At 47.1% G+C, this 19,937-nt stretch overlaps 1 protein-coding gene across 3 annotated transcripts in view; it reads right to left on the reverse strand.

Moving 5' to 3' along the window:
• ASIC2 (acid sensing ion channel subunit 2) overlaps positions 1–19,937 on the reverse strand; it is a 1,343,693-nt gene that overhangs the window by 395,684 nt on the left and 928,072 nt on the right. Inside the window, exon 1 of one of the 3 annotated variants that reach the window (XM_073325646.1) lies at positions 16,297–18,075. The exons of the other annotated variants lie outside the window; for them this stretch is intronic. Coding sequence (XP_073181747.1) covers positions 16,297–16,845 — 549 coding nt within the window. The 5' untranslated portion in view covers positions 16,846–18,075. Of the gene's footprint in view, positions 1–16,296; positions 18,076–19,937 lie in introns of those variants that run through there. 3 annotated transcript variants of the gene reach the window in all.

Consider the following 19,937-nt stretch of genomic DNA (forward strand, 5'->3'; position numbering starts at 1 on the left):
AACTACAGACACATACAGCCCTGTCAGAGTATGAAACCAATTTCCCCTGAACCCACATACTTTTAACACTGAGTCACAAGGCCATTTCACACACAAGACTGTCACTTTTCAAAGCCTTCTTTCAACCTCGCCCTCTGCGTTTCTGTTCCGGCTGGGATTGTTCAAACCCAAGCTAACTGCCCAACCAGAGTTGTGACCACAAACTGAAGTCAACGTGTTCAGGGCAGGTTTATGCTCGGCCAGGAGGCTGCAATGAATGAAATTTGCTTCAGTAGGTGGTGTTCAATACCAAATCAGAGAGGTGAGCAAATGCCTCAGCACTGCCCTCTGCCCCAGGAGGTGCCATCTTTTGGACACGACACAAAAGAGCTGCTGTGTGCTGTTAACCCTTAGGACAGGAACATGACTGTGGTCCTGTGTAAAGGGACAGGAATTTAACTCAGCTCCAATCTCACTTCTTCACCAGTACAGCCTCCCCTCTCTTCCTGCTCAGTTCCAGGAGCTCTCTCCAGGATTGGGCCAAAAGAAATCTGATGAGGTTCAACAAGGACAAGTGCAGAGTCCTGCCCTTAGGACAGAAGAATCCCATGCACCGCTACAGACTAGGGACCGAATGGCTCGGCAGCAGTTCTGCAGAAAAGGACCTAAGGGTTACAATGGACGAGAAACTGGATATGAGTCAACAGTGTGCCCTTGTTGCCAAGAAGACTAATGGCATTTTGGGCTGTATAAGTAGGGGCATTGCCAGCAGATCGAGGGATGTGATCGTTCCCCTCTATTCGACAATGGTGAGGCCTCATCTGGAATACTGTGTCCAGTTTTGGGCCCCACACTACAAGGAGGATGTGGAAAAATTGGAAAGAGTCCAGCGGAGGGCAACAAAAATGATTAGGGGACTGGAACACATGACTTATGAGGAGAGGCTGAGGGAACTGGGATTGTTTAGTCTGCGGAAGAGAAGAATGAGGGGGAATTTGATAGCTGCTTTCAACTACCTGAAAGGGGGTTCCAAAGAGGATGGATCTAGACTGTTCTCAGTGGTAGCCAATGACAGAACAAGGAGTAATGGTCTCAAGTTGCAGTGGGGGAGGTTTAGGTTGGATGTTAGGAAAAACCTTTTCACTAGGAGGGTGGTGAAGCACTGGAATGCGTTACCTAGGGAGGTGGTGGAATCTCCTTCCTTTGAGGTTTTTAAGGTCAGGCTTGACAAAGCCCTGGCTGGGATGATTTAGTTGGGGATTGGTCCTGCTTTGAGCAGGGGGTTGGACTAGATGACCTCCTGAGGTCCCTTCCAACCCTGATCTGCTATGATTCTCCCATACCCCCAAGCAGGCAATGAGCCTCATGTTCCCCCACTCACCTCCCCATCCCAGTTCTATATTTCACCACACCATGGAAGGATACAGAGAATGGGAGAGAAGCTGGGAGAGGCTCAATGGAAAGCCTGGGAAACGTGGGAATCCCAGTTGGAGAGAGACAGGGTACAACTGGTTCCCTCCAGAAACAGATTTTTCCTTGTTCCTGGCATAATGTTCCCTGTAGGTCTTTACTGGCCAGACCTGATGGAACTAGAGACTTCTTGGTATCCAAGAATTAAACCGCTCCTGCATTTCCACCTGATGGTGGCTGCATTCAACAGTAATTTCCATGTACAGTTTTCAAAATCACCTGGGATGAATCATAGGACTGGAAGGTTCCTCAAGAGTTCATCTAGTCCAGTCCCCTGCACTCATGGCAGGGGTAAGTATTATTCTAGACCATCCCTGACAGGTGGTTGTCTAACCTGCTCTTAAAAATCCCCAGTGATGGAGATTCCACAACCTTCCCAGGCAATTTATTCCAGTGCTTAACCACCCTGACAGGAAATTTTTCCTAATGTCCAACCAAAACCTCCCTTGCTGCAATTTAAGCCCATTGCTTCTTGTCTGATCCTCAGAGGTTAAGAAGAACAATTCTTCCCCCTCCTCCTTGTAACAATCTTTTATGTACTTGAAAACCGTTATGTCCCCTCTCAGTCTTCTCTTCTCCAGACTAAACAAACCCAGTTTTTTCAGTCTTCCCTCATAGGTCTTGTTTTCTAGATCTTTAATAATTTTTGTTGCTCTTTTCTGGTCTTTCTCCAATTTGTCCACCTCTTTCCTGAAATGTGGCCCCCAGAACTGGACACAATACTCCGGTTGAGGCCTAATCAGCGTGGAGTAGAGCAGAAGAATTACTTTTGGTGTCGTACTTACAACACTCCTGCTAATACATCCCAGAATTATGTTCACTTTTTTTGCAACAGTGTTACACTGTTGATTCATATTTAGCTTATGGTCCACTATGGCCCCCAGATCCCTTTCTCCATACTCCTTCCTAGGCAGTCATTTCCCATTTTGTATGAGTGCAACTGATTGTTCCTTCCTAAGTGAAGTATTTTGCATTTGTCCTTATTGAATTTCATCCTATTTACTTCAGACTACATTTCTCCAGTTTGTCCCGATCATTCTGAATTTTAGTCCTATCCTCCAAAGCACGTGCAACCCCTCCCATAGAATCATAGAATATCAGGGTTGGAAGGGACCCCAGAAGGTCATCTAGTCCAACCCCCTGCTCGAAGCAGGACCAATTCCCAGTTAAATCATCCCAGCCAGGGCTTTGTCAAGCCTGACCTTAAAAACCTCTAAGGAAGGAGATTCTACCACCTCCCTAGGTAACGCATTCCAGTGTTTCACCACCCTCTTAGTAAAAAAGTTTTTCCTAATATCCAATCTAAACCTCCCCCACTGCAACTTGAGACCATTACTCCTCGTTCTGTCATCTGCTACCATTGAGAACAGTCTAGAGCCATCCTCTTTGGAACCCCCTTTCAGGTAGTTGAAAGCAGCTATCAAATCCCCCCTCATTCTTCTCTTCTGCAGGCTAAACAATCCCAGCTCCCTCAGCCTCTCCTCATAACTCATGTGTTCCAGACCCCTAATCATTTTTGTTGCCCTTCGCTGGACTCTCTCCAATTTATCCACATCCTTCTTGTAGTGTGGGGCCCAAAACTGGACACAGTACTCCAGATGAGGCCTCACCATTGTCGAATAGAGGGGAACGATCACGTCCCTCGATCTGCTCGCTATGCCCCTACTTATACATCCCAAAATGCCATTGGCCTTCTTGGCAACAAGGGCACACTGCTGACTCATATCCAGCTTCTCGTCCACTGTCACCCCGAGGTCCTTTTCCGCAGAACTGCTGCCTAGCCATTCGGTCCCTAGTCTGTAGCTGTGCATTGGGTTCTTCCGTCCTAAGTGCAGGACCCTGCACTTATCCTTATTGAACCTCATCAGATTTCTTTTGGCCCAATCCTCCAATTTGTCTAGGTCCTTCTGTATCCTATCCCTCCCCTCCAGCGTATCTACCACTCCTCCCAGTTTAGTATCATCCGCAAATTTGCTGAGAGTGCAATCCACACCATCCTCCAGATCATTTATGAAGATATTGAACAAAACCGGCCCCAGGACCGACCCTTGGGGCACTCCACTTGACACCGGCTGCCAACTAGACATGGAGCCATTGATCACTACCCGTTGAGCCCGACAATCTAGCCAACTTTCTACCCACCTTATAGTGCATTCATCCAGCCCATACTTCCTTAACTTGCTGACAAGAATACTGTGGGAGACCGTGTCAAAAGCTTTGCTAAAGTCAAGAAACAACACATCCACTGCTTTCCCTTCATCCACAGAACCAGTAATCTCATCATAAAAGGCGATTAGATTAGTCAGGCATGACCTTCCTTTGGTGAATCCATGCTGGCTGTTCCTGATCACTTTCCTCTCATGCAAGTGCTTCAGGATTGATTCTTTGAGGACCTGCTCCATGATTTTTCCAGGGACAGAGGTGAGGCTGACTGGCCTGTAGTTCCCAGGGTCCTCCTTCTTCCCTTTTTTAAAGATTGGCACTACATTAGCCTTTTTCCAGTCATCCGGGACTTCCCCGGTTCGCCACGAGTTTTGTATCATCTGCGAAATTTATAAGTATACTCATACTTTATAAGGATACTCTCTATACCATTATCTAAATCATTGATGAAGATATTGAACAGAGCTGGACCCAGAACTGATCCCTGCAGGACCCCACTTGTTATGCCCTTCCAGCATGACTGTGAACCACTGATAATGACTCTTTGGGAATGCTTTTCCAACCAGTTTTGCATCCACCTTATAGTAGCTCCATCTAGGTTGCATTTCCCTAGTTTGTTTATGAACAGCACAATGTTCATGCAACCTAAACCAACACTGGCTCTCTTAGTAATGCTGAACAGCACTGCATGCCAAAGAATCATAGAAGATGAGGGTTGGAAGAGACCTCAGGAGGTCATCAAGTCCAACCCTCTGCTCAAAGCAGGACCAACCCCAACTAAATCAAGAAGCAACATGCAACTGAATTTAAGGGTCAAAGAGCTCATCCAGAGCCGATTACTCCGAGTACCCAAGACACTACTCAGAGATAAATGTAACATCCTGTAAATAAGGTCTCTAACCCGTCAAACTTGTCCTGACTGCTCTATGGCATAGGGTTCTTTACAATGGCTCCTGCATGTCAGGGCCTCAGCCAAGCATTCAGTTCCCCACTGGAAGGTGCTAGCCATGGGTGATGCCCAAGGAATGGTGATGCGGCCTCACCTTCCTCCTGCCCCCCACCACTAGCTTTCATCTGTGCTCAGCATCGCCCCTTCTCTCCCCATCCTTTTTCAGTTAAAGGCACTGAAGTGGGGTTCTCATTCCCATCCCCCAAGCCCTCTCCATGGGGCATTCGGAGCAGCTTGGTATGTCTCATGCCAATTCACACCCAAAAGCCTACACAGGCATTTTCCTCTAAAGAGAAACATAAGAGAATTCATTTTGGTGACTATCGGCCCATGCTTATAACCCTCACGACTCCCTAGAGCCAAGATACACCAGGTAGTCAGCTGGAAGGTATAGCCAATGTCATAGAATCATAGAATCATAGAATATCAGGGTTGGAAGGGACCCCAGAAGGTCATCGAGACCAACCCCCTGCTCAAAGCAGGACCAATTCCCAGTTAAATCATCCCAGCCAGGGCTTTGTCAAGCCTGACCTTAAAAACCTCTAAGGAAGGAGATTCTACCACCTCCCTAGGTAACTCATTCCAGTGTTTCACCACCCTCTTAGTGAAAAAGTTTTTCCTAATATCCAATCTAAACCTCCCCCACTGCAACTTGAGACCATTACTCCTCGTTCTGTCATCTGCTACCATTGAGAACAGTCTAGAGCCATCCTCTTTGGAACCCCCTTTCAGGTAGTTGAAAGCAGCTATCAAATCCCCCCTCATTCTTCTCTTCTGCAGGCTAAACAATCCCAGCTCCCTCAGCCTCTCCTCATAAGTCATGTGTTCCAGTCCCCTAATCATTTTCGTTGCCCTTCATGAGGATGCATGCTCTGCTATCTGAGGGACAAATTTTGTTGGGTCACTGGAAGTTTCATCGGGCCTGTCTGTGCCCTTCCTAAACCAGATGTGAAGATTCTTTCCTGCTGGAGAGAAGACCCCCCTCAGGCTACCATAGGAGGAAAAGACATGGGCCTGACACTTACAGCCAAGAGATCTTGCCCTGTTTCGGCCTGGTCTACAGGGTCTGTAAACAGCCTGCAAAGGGTCATGGGAGAATTCAGCCAGTGCATGCACTGCATTGGGCCGCAAGAAGCCAATGTTTCCCCACGAGCCCTGCTGCAAGGTGCATGCCAGGAGCAAGGAATTTGGGCTGCCCTAGACTGGAGTAGCCCATAAAAAGCCCCGATGCGGTACCGGGCCCCAGAGCAGCCTTGAACGCTGAGGGCTCCGAGAGACAGCACAGATTTTCAGCTAGCCTTTTGCTAAGAACGCTGGGTCCTGAATTCACTCTCAGATCCCGTCGCTTTCTGTTCAAAGCCTGAAGGAAAGGCAGCCATGCTGTTCACTGTGCTGGGTTACAGAAAGACCGTCAGTCTTCATAAACAAACAATCTCTACAATGTGTTCTTGCAATGTTAAACAAGCTGGAGGCTAAGGGTGAGAGATTGTATCTTTCAGAGATGAAAGATAAAATTAATCTTATAATTAACAGAGCAGAGAAATCCACTTGGAAGTTCTTACGTTTCAGTCTCTCAGTGAGCTTGACAAATTTAATTGTGGCCCTAGCAAACTCAATGTATTGCTCTGTCAGCATTCACTTCTGCGAATGTCCTCAGTGAGACACAGTCCAGGGGTCAATTTTACAGCAGATCCTTAAAAGGCGGTGAAATTCTTCAACTAACAATACAAGCCTTTCCCGTCTCTAATTTCTATTAGGTCACCTTGCTTATTCCCCTGGGCAGTAGAGGATTGTTTCCTACACTGTGTTCTGGAGTGCTGGGTCTCAGGTGAGTGGCCCTCCACCAAAAAAAAAAAGGAGATTCTGTTAGGAAAAAAATCTATTAGACCTTGTTGATGGGAATTTTCCCTTGACATTTAGCATATTTGTTCAATTTCATCCTATTCTATCACCCTAAACACTTCATAGCTAGTTATCACATCCACCTTCGGTGCAGGCAAGTTATGCATATGTCATTCCTTTAATCTTTCTTCACAAATCAAAACCTACAGCCACCAGATCTTTTTGCTGTGTTGTTCTCTCAATTTGTCAAAACATTTCTACCATTGAGATGCCCAGAATTAAACACAGTATTGCAGGCGCAGTTTCATCAGAGTCATGTATTGCTGCCCTAGACTGGGGCAGGATCTCTCTTTATACTGCATGAAAAGTAATGTAAGTATTCAAAACAGGCCTAAATTAATGCTGGTCAAAAAATTTGACAGAACAGTTTTCCATCAGAAAATGCTGATTCAATAAAATCAAAGCATTTCAATATTTATAATATAATTTATGTATAACACAAAAGTCAAATGATAAAGTCAAAACAAAATATTTTCAGAATATTTCATTTAATCAAAAACTCTGGTAGACTTTTCAACCCAATGTGGGACAAAATCGAATTTCAAAACCTCAGAATTCCCTGTGTGATGGCAATTCCAAATTTCAACCAGTTCTAGCCCAAATCCTCTTGACAGACATGGCTGTATAGGAACAGCGAGCCTACTCTAAAAGCAAATGTCAATCCCTCTTACCGAAATACGGGAAAGGAGCATGGTTTTGGCAAACGGTCGTACTGATAACGAACGGCACTTATGGAAGGAGGCTAATTTCAACTCTGCGGTTCCATCAATAGTGATGAAAGTGGGGGGCCTGTAGCACAGATCAGAGGACGTAATTTTACAATTATTGAGCCAAGTCCTGCTCATCTTACTCAACTTTGGGACATTCTGTCCCCTGTGCTGATTACTTCAACTCCCTCCCAATCTCTGCAGCCTCCTCCCCCCCAACCCCCCTCCATCTCTCCTCCTTCCCCTTTCTCTTATCATCCATTACCCTTCCCTTCAGTATCCCCACTCCTTCCTTTGGTGCCCCTGTTCGATCCTCCCAACCAAACCCCACCCAAAAATCAAACCCACCAAAAATCATGGCCCTTATGATGGATGCTTTGGAAACACGGAATAGTCAAAGACTATAATATCAGTGTTAAATGTATCTTCAAGGACTTCTAGTGATTGCATTCAACAGGTGGACTACAAAATGTCAAAGCTGAGGGAGTAATTAATTCAAATCCCCAATACTGAGAACAACGCATGTGACAAGTTCTTTTGAAGTTTCACACCCTGGGGAAATAGAATAGGCTGGTTTGACTTGGTTCAAGAAACCTACGAATATAAAGGACATGAGACTGGAAAAAATAACTGCTCTGACCTACATGGACATGAGATGGTGACCAGAGACAGGCCCTGTGAGAGGGCCCTGAAGTACTTTAATCCTATCAGGGAAGTGGAAGATGAGTGACACCTGGAACACAAGACCAGCATAGAAGCTGTTTTTAAGATCTGTTTTCTCCACGAAGCTTTTGTTCTGAATAAACAGTACTTTGCTTTGTGAAGACTGGCTGATCATGAGTTTACCCCGTCATTGCTCCCAGGACAACAGGACTAAACCCCGACCTGCTGAGATAAACACAGTGAACTGCATGTGTCTGCAGCCTAAAGTACAGGATCCTGTCTGCAGAGATAGATTTGTGGGATCCCCCCAGAAAAAGGTGATGGCTAGAAGTCGGAGACCTAAGCGGTCGTCCTTAAGGTGGTGACCAAGGGGTAAAAGTTGCAGTTAACTCTTGAACTGTGATATCATTAATATGACATTTGTCGACCATAGCTCTGCTTATATGTTCTATCCCTTCCCCCTTAACCCTTTATCTGTCTCGTCTAATTAATTTTTTAGTTCTTCATGGCATGAACTCTCTCCTGCTATATCTGTACAGCACCTAGCACAGTGGTGCACTGATCCTACAGTATCACAGGTACTACTGTAATAAAAAAGTCAGCATCATAATCAATACCATTGCAGCCTGGAAAGTAAAATGTAGCCTTGACAGTGTTGTTCTAAGAACAAATTAGAGACTAAATCCAACTGGCTCCATTTTGTAGTTTTTTTAATGCCAGTTGTACAAATCAATAACATATTTAAAGCTTCCATACCACACCACAGTAATTAAATGCAATGCACTTCTCTTCCAGAACTAATGGTGAAAGCAAGCCAGATTCTGAGTTATGTTTAAAACCCGAGTGCTAAATATATATATATATATATATATATATATATATATATATATATATATATATGAATTTTGTTATAAAAAGGGAGGGCTGTTTGTTAGCAATTGGGTAAAATAGTATATTTGTAGCATAGCAAGTAAGAAAAAAAACACTGGCAAAATACTATGCAAAAATTTGCTATGGCAGTGCTAAATATTTCCAGTTACAAACAAGGTTCTTACAGATACTTCAATTTTATGCCAACCCATGCTTCAAGCATACTGTATAGCTCCGCAGTCAGAACTAAACAGAATATGAATCCAATGTTGGTGTCTCTGCTATTTAGTTTGATGCATGCCAGCCAGGTACCTGGCAAGGGTAGCTTATCCAGAAAAACCCCCAACTTTGCAGGCATACAAGAACAAGGCGGGTTTTTACAGCACTTCTAGCAAATGAACCATGTGTACATCATACATTATCCTGCAGCAAATTAGCACAGAAGTCTCTATCCAGTTATTATTCCATAATGTCCCTATTCAGAGAGTAGATGAAGATGGTTCTAAAATGAATTGTGAACATGGATATCTATTGACTCTAGAGCCAATGAAGCAACCCAGTAAATCACAGCTCTCAATATGGTTTGTTTCACAGAAGTGTAATAAGGAAACACAATGAAACCTCTCATCTCTCGACGCAATTTGTATACCTCCCCTATAATGTATGTCTTGCTAGTTACGATTTTCTAGTCAGTGTCACAAGTAAGATGACTACCTTTATTTGGGGGGATCTTAGATCAAGATGATGTAATTAGCTCTCCTCCTAAGTTTCAACATATGGGGTATATTAGCAGCTTTCTCATAAAAAATCAATACACATGGGATGGGAGAACTACAATAAATATTCTTCAAATGAAAAAGGAGCTTTAGGAAATAAATCAAGTGATATAGAACATAGAATTGACAGAACAAAAACAATGGTCAGTATAGTCCAAGTATCTAGATATGTCCATTTGCTTCACAGCAACGTGAATACCACCTATAATTAAGATTGGCAGAATGTTTTGTTTTGGGGTTGTTTTTTTTTAATACTTTTAACAGATCATATCAATGTTTATTTTTAAAACATATATGTTTATTGATTTACATTGTTATGGTTATATGAAATTCATAGATTCATAGGAATGTGGGGCTGGAAAGGAACCTTGAGAAGTCTTCAAGTCCAGTCCCCTGCACTGAGGCAGGACCAAATAAACCTACACCAGCCCTGACAGGGTTTGTCCAGTCTGTTCTTAAAAACCTCCAATAATAGGGATTCCACAACCTCCCTTGGAAGCCTGTTCCAGAGCTTAACTGTCTTTATAGTTAGAAAGTTTTTCCTAATATCTCACCTAAATCTCCCTTGCTCCAGGGTAAGCCCATTACTTCTTATTCTACCTTTAGTGGACATGGAGAACAACTGATCAACATCCTCTTTATAAAAGCCCCTGAATCTATTGGAAGACTTATCAGATCCCCGTTTAGTCTTCTTATCTCAAGACTAAAAGTGCCCCCATTTTTTTTACACTTTTCCTCATAGGGCAGGTTTTCTAAACCATTTTTGTTACTGTCCTCTGGACTCTCTACAGTTTATCCACCTCTTTCCTAAAGTGTGCTACCCAGATCTGGACACTGTGCTCCAGCTGAGGCCTTCACCAGTGCCGAGTGGAGCAGGACAATTACCTCATGTCTCTTACAGACAACACTTGTGTTAATACACCTCAAAATGATATTAGCCTTTTGTGCAACTGTATCACACTGTTGACTCTCATTCAATTTGTGATCCACTATAATCCCCAGATCCCTTCCATCAGTACTACCGCCTAGCTAGTCAGTCCTCATGTTGAAGCTGTGCATTTGATTTTTCCTTCCTAAACACAGTTATTTGCACTTGTCTTCAATTAATTTCATCTTGTTGATCTCAGACCAATTTTCCAATTTGTCAAGATCGTTTTGAATGCTGTCCTCCAGAGTGCTTGCAACCCTCCCAGCTAGGTGTCATCCACAGTTTTATAAGTATACTCTCCATTCCATTATCCAAGTCATTAATGAGAATATTTAATAGTACCAGATCCAGGATTGACCCCTGTGGGATCCCACTAGATCCACCTTGCCACTCTAACACAAACCATTGATAACTACTCTGAGTACACCCACCTTACACTAATGTAGACCACATTTCCCTAGTTTGCTTATAAAAATGTCATAGAATCATAGAATATCAGGGTTGGAAGTGACCTCAGGAGGTCATCTAGCCCAACCCCCTGCTCAACGTAGGTCCAATCCCCAACTAAATCATTGTGTCATCTGGGACTCTCCCCAAAGCCTTATTAAAAAAATAAATAAAAAAAATCAAGATTGATCACATCTGCTGCTCCCACAGAACCATGAACCCTGCCAAAGAAGGAAATTATGATGGTTTGGCATGATTTTCCCTTGACCAACCCAGGCTGGCTATTCTTTATCACCTTTTTAACCTTTAGGTGCTTACACATTGATTGTATAATAATTTATTCCAGTAGAGTCACAGGCACAGAATTCAAGGCAACAAGGGGCCAGCAGATCATCTCATCTGACCTCCTGTACCTCACAGGCCACCAGCACCCACACACTGAATCCAACAACAGAAATGAGACCAAAGTTTTACAAACCACAGCAGAATTGACTCTTCCGTGCTATAGGCAGAGAACAGGAGGGACGGAAGTGCATCAGTGCCCAAGGACAGGGAAATGATGAAGTGAGATATACCCAGATAATCATGGCAAGTGACCTGTACCCACATGCTGTGGAGGAAGGTGAAAAAAAACCCAAAGTCACTGACAATCTGACTTGGGGAAATTCCTCCCTGATCCCTTTCCAGGTATCAAAGATCAGCAGACTCATCTCTAATTCCACAGGTTTTCTCTATTATAGGTTTTATGTTTTGTTTTTTTCTTTCTATTTTTATCAATTTAAAAAGTCCCATTGCAGTAAAATTATGAAGGGGGTCACAATTATTTAATGACTGTAGATGGTGAGATTCAAAATGTGAAAGCTTTATAACTGTTCAACACAAACTGTCAGAGTCATATATCAAAATAAGTATCCTGAAATCAAACATCAAATTCTCAAGCAGCATTTTTCTTACTTTGCCTGTCTGGAAATTTCTATGATCGTGGATGGAAATATCTTTTCATCGACTTGTGCGTGGGTGGTGAAATTGATATTTACCAACAAAAATCTAACCCCTTCAAGCTTATCTACGATACCTTAGTCCAGCTTTTCCATTGTATTATACTGGAGAGACTTCCTGCATGACTTCAGCTGAGTGATCAACTTATGTCCTAAAGTCCCCAACTTAGGACACCATTTAAGCGTGTGCTTAAAGTGCTGTCCTGAATAATGATGCTGTCCTGAATAAGGGCTAAAAAGCATAAGACTCAACAGCTTCTAAGACCCAGATCCTGCAAATGGATATGCCCAGACACAGCCATGGAAGTCAATTGGGCTCCTTACAGCCTTGAGCAGAACCATTTGTAGAACGTAACCCAGTTCCATTTTTATTCTTGATACCATAACTGGGGAAGCCAGGCCAGATTCTGCCTTTTCTTAACACCCATTCAAACACACTGATAATTTTTTCTCTTCTTTTATACTCTTGCGTATATTTGCTATTCACATATATATGTAATCATGTTTTCATTAAACCACACTATCTCCCTCTACATCCTGCAGCAGTGAGTTCCACAAATTAGTTGTGCAATGCAGAAAAAATACTAAAAAAAATCCCAACCCCATATCTATTTTGAATTTGTTGTATATAATTTCAAATGTCTCCTCCCTCTTGCATTTTGGGATATGGTAAACAGGAGCACTCATGTTTTTTTTCCTTAGGCATCCAAGTAAGTATCTGAACTGCAAAATACCATGCTTACGTGTATACATCCAATATATGTTCAGCTGCTTTACCTGCTTTATTTCACATAGTTGTGCATAGCTCCAGCAACACTCTTTTGATTGCTTATTCATGCAATCACTTTTTCTAACTGCAGAAGAAGCAGATGCTTTGCATGACACACAGATTCACCTCAAAGCACTTTAATTTTGAACATGAGAACAAGTTCTGCCTGCCCAGCCCACCCCCAGCTCACACTGGAATCAATGATTCTATGAATGCAAGCTGCTTAGGTGGTATCTGAGAATAGAATCTGGAATCCCCAGAACGTCTCAAACCATAGAGTCGTGAATTCTCTTCCTGTGTGTTAACGATAACTCACAGTCAAGCATCAACAAGTCAGCTCAGGACTCAGCACTTTAGCTTGATTGGCCTGCCTAGCCGCAACATTGCAGCTACATCCAAGTGCTGATGCACAGCTCATTTCTCTGCTCCTACCCTCAAGAGGTGGATTTTGAATTCTCTGCCTTGCCAATATAAGCAGGAAGGATGGGGAAAAACATGTTCATTAGTCTTCTTTGGGAGTAAGAAACAGCTGCTGCAGTCTTTGGTAGCTGGGTGGTTAGCTGTAGCATCAAACAGAAGTCTGCATTTGATTCCTACACTGCTCTCCCTGGAATCTTCCCATGATATCAAGGAGAAACAGTGCTTGAGGCTTTGTGTTTCTCAGGATAACAGTGCCTACAAATCATCTCTTCCTTGCTCTCTAAGACTTTAATAAGAGTTCATTAAAACCTACAATCAGGTCTACTGCACTCGTAAATGAAGAAAAAATATGTAGGCTATAAAAGGGAGAGTGGCTCTTTTCAAAATGCAGGTTGAATTCCCATTTGCTTCCTCCTCACTGCTCCTTGCTTATCACTCATATGTATCCCTCTACTGCCCTATAGGTGTGTGTTTATCTATGTCCTAAACAATTGCCAGCAAAGACCAGACCTCTCCCCTTGTTAGCAAAGGCACCTTTATTAGTAAGACAAAACTCTGCCACTTCTGCCCATAGATACAATAGCACATGCTAGCTCAACGGTACTGGGCTGATCAAAAGAGACCCATAGGGTGTCTTCCTTTCTCTCCCCTATCTTTACAGTTTAGCAGCCAGCCAGCCTCACATGACAAGTTTGAGAACACTGTTCCTTTTGATTTTAGGTATGCATCTCAAACGAGGCTTACAGGCTAGGGAACTGAATTAGTCTCCAGTGTGTAGCAGCAGCAGCAGCTAGAAGTAACAAATAGATCTCCCTAAAGACTCTCAGCACACATGGCATTTAAATCACAACCTGCATCCTTCTCTCCTTGACATCACGATAGGACTGGAACAGCAGAGTATTCCAGTCAGTGGAGTAGGAAAGGGGCATTCAAAAAAGTCAAATGATAGCTGCTATTGATGAAGGCACGTTCAATTAGCTTTCTCCCCAAGAGCAGCACCTTATTCCACAAATAATCCCAGAGAAATCAAAGGGATGGCTTGCACAGTAATGTTCTCCTCATGGTGAATAAGGAAAGCAGAATTGGCTCCTAAGCTTATTCTTCACTGCAGGGTTCACTTGCGTGTTGCCCCTAACTTGACTCCTGTCCACACACAAAAGCCCTGGACTCAAGTGCAGCGGAGCTTTTAACATGAGTTGCCTGGCCCATCAAGGAGGTAAGCTACAGCTCAAGTTAGCACAACCGATGAGCTGCTAACACAATCTCTCTTCACCAATGTTCTTTCACATGTGAGGAAGCTGAGTAGACACAGCGCTTACGTGGGGAGATTTTGCTTCCCCCGTTGGGGCTGGAGAGTTATGGAGACTCGGGGTATGCTGGGAGTCCTAGCCCCTCTGAGGAATAAAGTCACAGGAAGCACTGGAGGGGGTTGTCAGCGTGGGAGGACTTGAGTGGTTGTTTTTAAAGCAGAAGCCCTCATACAAGGAAGACTGCTCTGTTGGGAAACAGTGCTCTTTTATTTGGGGCTACCCTATATGAGGCTCTGTAGTCAAGTCGTGGGAGGAAGGGGAAATGAGAACTGTGGAGACAGGAGTGCTTTGTCCTTAAGTGCACACAGCACATTTTGTAGGCAGCCACCTGGGAGTGGAGTAGTGGGGATTCCATGGGCACAGGATGGTTACAGAAACTCAGGGCCAAAGGGTAAGAGGGGAGGGTCTATAAACCTGATCTCCTCAGGATTGTTAACATAGTGATTAATGATTGTAGCGATTACTAACAAGTTTAGAAACATTGTGAAGCAGCCAATAGGACTTGGGCAGAGTGAACCGCAACCTAGAAAAGGCGGGAGGGACTGTTTTGTTCTATGACCTTGTGTGTGTGTTTTTACTTGCCCAATATGCCATCTTAAAACAAAACTGGTCTATGTTTCTGTTTTATCTGCACTTCCAAGGACAGTGCGCTCACATTTAACCCATCCAGGGCTGAACTGGGACCTGAATCCAGGTGTCTTGCACTGCAGGTCAGCCGTGCATTTCAAACTCTCACACAACCCCTCTCACAGTATAATTCTGCCCAGAGCTTTCTAGACCAATGTCATTTCACAGTGTTGCTTCCTCTTTGTCAAAATAATTACACCCATATGTCCCTCTATAGGTGCTGGAACTAGGGGGGCTGCCACACCCCTGGCTTGAAGTGGTTTCCATCATATACTGGGTTTACAATTCGGTTCAATTGTTCTCAACGCCCCCACTATACAAACTGTTCCAGCCCGCCTGTGCCCCTCTAATCCTGAGTTAGTTCCTTGTCTATTCCAGGCCCAGATCACTTGGCAAACTCACAGTAAAAACCCAGAATGAGCTGAATATTGATGCATTTCAGTTCTGATCACCAATACATGATTGCTTTATATAACAAAGCTGGCAGCCAGCATGTCCCTATTAACATCTGCAAAATCCTATTGGGAGGTGGCAATCCCTCAGCTAGAATTGTGGGATTTTGGCTCCAACCTCTCCCTCCCTCAAATAAATAAATAAATAAATAAATAAAACCACCATGTCACATACTTGAACTTTGAAAACAATCTAGTAGGCTTTGGATGTTTGACTGATATGGTCTGGATCATGATAGTTTTCAAAAGGCAACCTGTTCCAAGCTAGCCCTCTGACATTCCCCCAAAAAGAGAGTGCAGGTGGGAACAATTGTCTTTCTCTTCTAGGAACAAGGGAGGGAGAAATCCACAATGGGTGAAATTCTGGCCCCACTGAAGTCAAAGAGTGTTTGTTGCCAGGATTTTCCCTTTGCTTGAGGCTGGGGGAAGGAACTAGGTCACAGCCCGGCTGCTTGGGGAGGAAGAAATCAAATACTAGCTGGCTTTGGCAATGGGGAATCAAGTGCTAAAACAGGGCCTTTATTCTGCCTTCAGCTTATCCGCACAACTCCCAGTTGGAGTTTTGCTAGTCAATGGGTGGAACTTACAGCCCCAGAGCGTCAGGCTGGGTAAGACTCATGGGAAGCAGGGGGAAAGAAAAGGGATCCTGGGCCACGCTGGGCTGTGGGCTGGTCCCTCAGGAAGGTAACAACTACTGGGGAGAGCGGAGCTGACTTGGAGACAGGAGAGGGTGTGTGCGCTGGAGGAAAGGGGTGGGAAGAGGACAGTGAGGTCCTGATTTGGAGGAGAGAGTTGAGATGGGGGGGGGGAGAGCTCAAGCTCTAAAGGAGGGGAGAGCCTGCCCTGGCTGTCCCGGGCCCACTCACCGCAGAGAAGTTCTGGGGCCCGCACAACTCGCCACGGTACTTGCAGGAAAGCAGCATGTCCTCCAGCTGGTGGCCCAGGCGGTCCATAAAGTCGGCGCTGATGCCCTCGTAGTGTCGGGGCGGCAGGAAGAGGCGGAAGTCGGCGAGCTTGGCGAACCACTGCAGACGCGCCTCGTCGCCGCGGAGCAGCTCGGTGAGCAGCGGGCGGGCGGTGCGGTTGGGCAGCAGCAGCCCCAACCAGTGGCCGGCGTAGTAGAGGTCTCCCTTGGAGAGGCGGGGGAAGCGCAGCGGGTTGTTGTTGCAGAGGGTGACGGCGGGGAAGGGCAGCTGGCGGCTCCACTCGGTGCGCACCTGGGTGTGCGAGGGGAAGGCGAGCCAGTGCAGCAGGCGGCTGGAGGACCAGGAAAGCAGCAAGCCCAGCGAGGTGCAGAAGGCCAGCACCCAGAGCGCCCGCCGCTGCAGCGCCGCCCGCCGGGAGCACATCTGCCGCAGCCCGTGCAGCCGGGGGCGCAGCAGCTGGGCCCGGCGCGCCCGGCGGCCCCGAGCCATGGGCGCTCCCCTCCGCTGCCGCAGGGCGATCGCGGCCGCGCAGCCGGGGCCCCAGCATTCAGTCAGGCCTCGGCCAGCAGCGGCCCCGAGCGGCTGGGGCAGCCGCCATGGGGAGCTGTCGGCGCCGGCAGAGGGGAACTCTCAGCCGGGCAGGAGCTTCGGCAGCGCAGCATGCCCGGCGCCGCCTCCGACCCCTGGGAGCTACCTGGGGCGGACAAGCCCCCGCCCGGGCACCCTCTGCCTCAGGCCCCGACCCCCCCTAGAGCCTCTTCTGCGGGCGCCCCTCTCCAGGGGCCCCGCTGAGCCCCCTCTCCCTGCCGGGGCGCAGGGGCTTGGACACTCGCTCTGCGGGCACCTGCGCCGGGCACCGTCTTCTCCGGGCTCCCACTGCGCTAACGCCCTTCCTCCACCCCCGAGCCGCCCCCCGGGGCTGGCGAGCTGCTGCTGCCCCGGCGAGCCCGGTGTCGGCGCCCGCTGCGCTCCCCGCGGGAGACTCCTCGTCTCTAAGTGCGGCTGGCAGCTTGCGCCCGTCCCGCGCTCTCCAGGCTCCGCCTGCGCCGGGGGTCGCTCATGAGGCCATGCCTGGGGAAGGGTGGGCGGGGGCCGGTGCCCTCCCGCGGTCAGCGCCGGGGCTCAGCTGGGGTTTCCTCTCTGTGCTGGCCGAGACGCTCTGGAATCGCTCCCCGCTTCTGCCTGGTTCCGGCTCGGGATGCAGCTTCCTTCTTCCAGCAGCGCGGCTGAAGAGGAGGAGGAGACGCCGCAGCGACGGTGGCAGGAGGGGGGCGAGCCTTTCTGCGGTTCAAATCCCCAGCCTGGGGCCGGGCGGCGGGATTCAGGCCGCCGGGCACAAGCTCCCTCCTCCGGCTCCCCGAGGCTCACGATTCCCGCAGCGAACGGCAGCCTCCGATCCCGGGCTGGGGGAGGTGGAAGCAGCAAGTTCCCCTCCCCGCGCCGGGTCTGAGCAGATCTGGGTGTCCGGGAGCTTCAGCAGTCCCCGAGGTGGGAAGAGGAGCGAGCCTGGACCCCTCCTTGGCACCCCTGACCGCGGTGCGCCCTGGAGAGGCAGCGGGGGCTCCTTGAGCGCAGCCTGCTACTGAGAACCAGGGCATGACGCGCCCGGCCCCAGCGAGGAGGGGAGTGAGTGGGGGCTGGTTTGCCTCCGGATGCGTATTAACCCTGCCCACCCTCCAGCCATTTGGGAAGGCGAACCCCTCGCCTGAGGAGCAACAGTCTGTGGGGAGGGCGAGGGCACCGATGTATTTTGTCTTCTGGATTCATGGGTTGCTTTGGGGGGATCGAAGGAGTGTCACAACGATTGCACACAAGGGTTAGATTAGGCGGGTTTGCCGGGGGGCTATAACCAAGGGTTAATTGTTTGTTTTGGGGGGGGCTCTTCATGAGCACTATAGAGGGGCGGTGTCCCTGGCCTCACTCCCCCTCAACGGGCAGTCCCACCTATCCTCCCCATCTCTCTCCATTTCCCTGGTTGATTCCTAGAAAGGAGAAGACAACAACATATAACTCAGCCCTCTTCAATTAGCTCAGGCCCCTGCCTAGTGTCATTTACAATTACAACTCTGTCTCCCCCCCCCCCACCCCCCCGAATTTTCTTTCTGGTTTGGAAGTTTCATTTGCACATCAGAACAAACAGGCTAGGCTCCCCCTCTCTGCTTTGTTGCATTTTTGATAGCTCTGGCAATCATGTTGCCTACTTTAAGCCAGACTGTGTTCTTTCCTTCAACAGCCAAGGGGTGGGGGGTATCATTATATTCACAAGCAGAAACTAATAAAGGGAGGGCTTTAGATGCCAATTACAATGTTATGGGTTTTAAAAAAAATCTTTTGTATATTTCTATTTAAACTGAGAGATGAAAGGCTAATATCCATTACAAACAGCCACAATACTGCAAAGTTTAAAAATGGAGTGACACACATTAATAATAATAGTAAAGTTGATATCATGAGAGCACCTAGACTGGGGTGGGCAAACTTTTTGGCCCAAGGGCCACATCATAAACATCCATAAACTGTATGGAGGGCCGGGTAGGGAAGGCTGTGCCCCCCAACCAGGAGGCTGTGCCTGCGCCCTGTTCACCCTTCCCACTCCCTGTCCCCTGACTGCCCCGACCGCTATCCACACCCCCACTCCCTGGCAGGACCCCTGGGACTCCCACACCCTATCCAATGCCCCCATCCCCAACCACCCCAGAACCTCCGCCCCATCCAATGGCCCCCTGTCCCGTGACTGCCCCCCGGACACCCCGCCCCTAACCACTCCCTATCCCCTGACTGCCCCTGGGACCCCCTTCCCCGCCACATGGGTGCATGCCACCTCTGCCCCCTTACCCTGCTGCTCGGAGCTGCAGGAGCTTGCAGCCCCGCTGCCCTCGCAACAGTGTGGCTGCAGGGGCCGGGGAGGGACTGGGGAGGAGCTTCCCGGGTCAGGAGCTCAGGGGCTGGGCAGAACGGTCCCGCGGGCCCTACTTTGCCCACCTCTGACCTAGAGGCCCCAGTCAGGACTTACACGCAGAAGGTAGTTCCTTGCCCAAAGCTCTGGAGGATACAGGTTGTTACAACACTTTAATAACTATATGCATGGTAGTATTATAGTATACATTGTATATTTAAATGTCGGGAAGTTACGTTAACTCATCCCACAGTTCTGTTCACCCATGCCAAGTTTCCCACAACATTTTGCAAAGCTGAAGTCAGCTTTGTCATTAAAAATAATAGGAAGCCTCTCAAAGCTAAGAGACATGAATAGTGTGTCCTAGCACAAGTTGGGATGTCCCTCTACATGGCTGGTTTGGAATGTGGGATCCAAAATAGCGATAATGAAAGGTACAAAACAGCAAGTTAAGGAACTGGAGGGTTGGCTCTTAGGTAAAAAGGCAAGGTGCTTTTTAACTTGTAAACAGCCATAAGCTAAATAGAGAGAGTTCTAGGGTTGTATTTTTGAAGCAAACCTGTTTGAGGTAGACATGCTGCGAGATAAGAATTGCTTCCTGGAAGGTATGTATGTCTTCATTTTGTATTGTGCTGTTTTGTCTTTAGCCAAACTCAGTCAAATGTGTGGTCTATTTGGTTCCTTG

This window comes from Lepidochelys kempii, chromosome 27, assembly GCF_965140265.1.
Source record: "Lepidochelys kempii isolate rLepKem1 chromosome 27, rLepKem1.hap2, whole genome shotgun sequence".
In the NCBI taxonomy this organism is placed as follows: Eukaryota; Metazoa; Chordata; order Testudines; family Cheloniidae; genus Lepidochelys; species Lepidochelys kempii.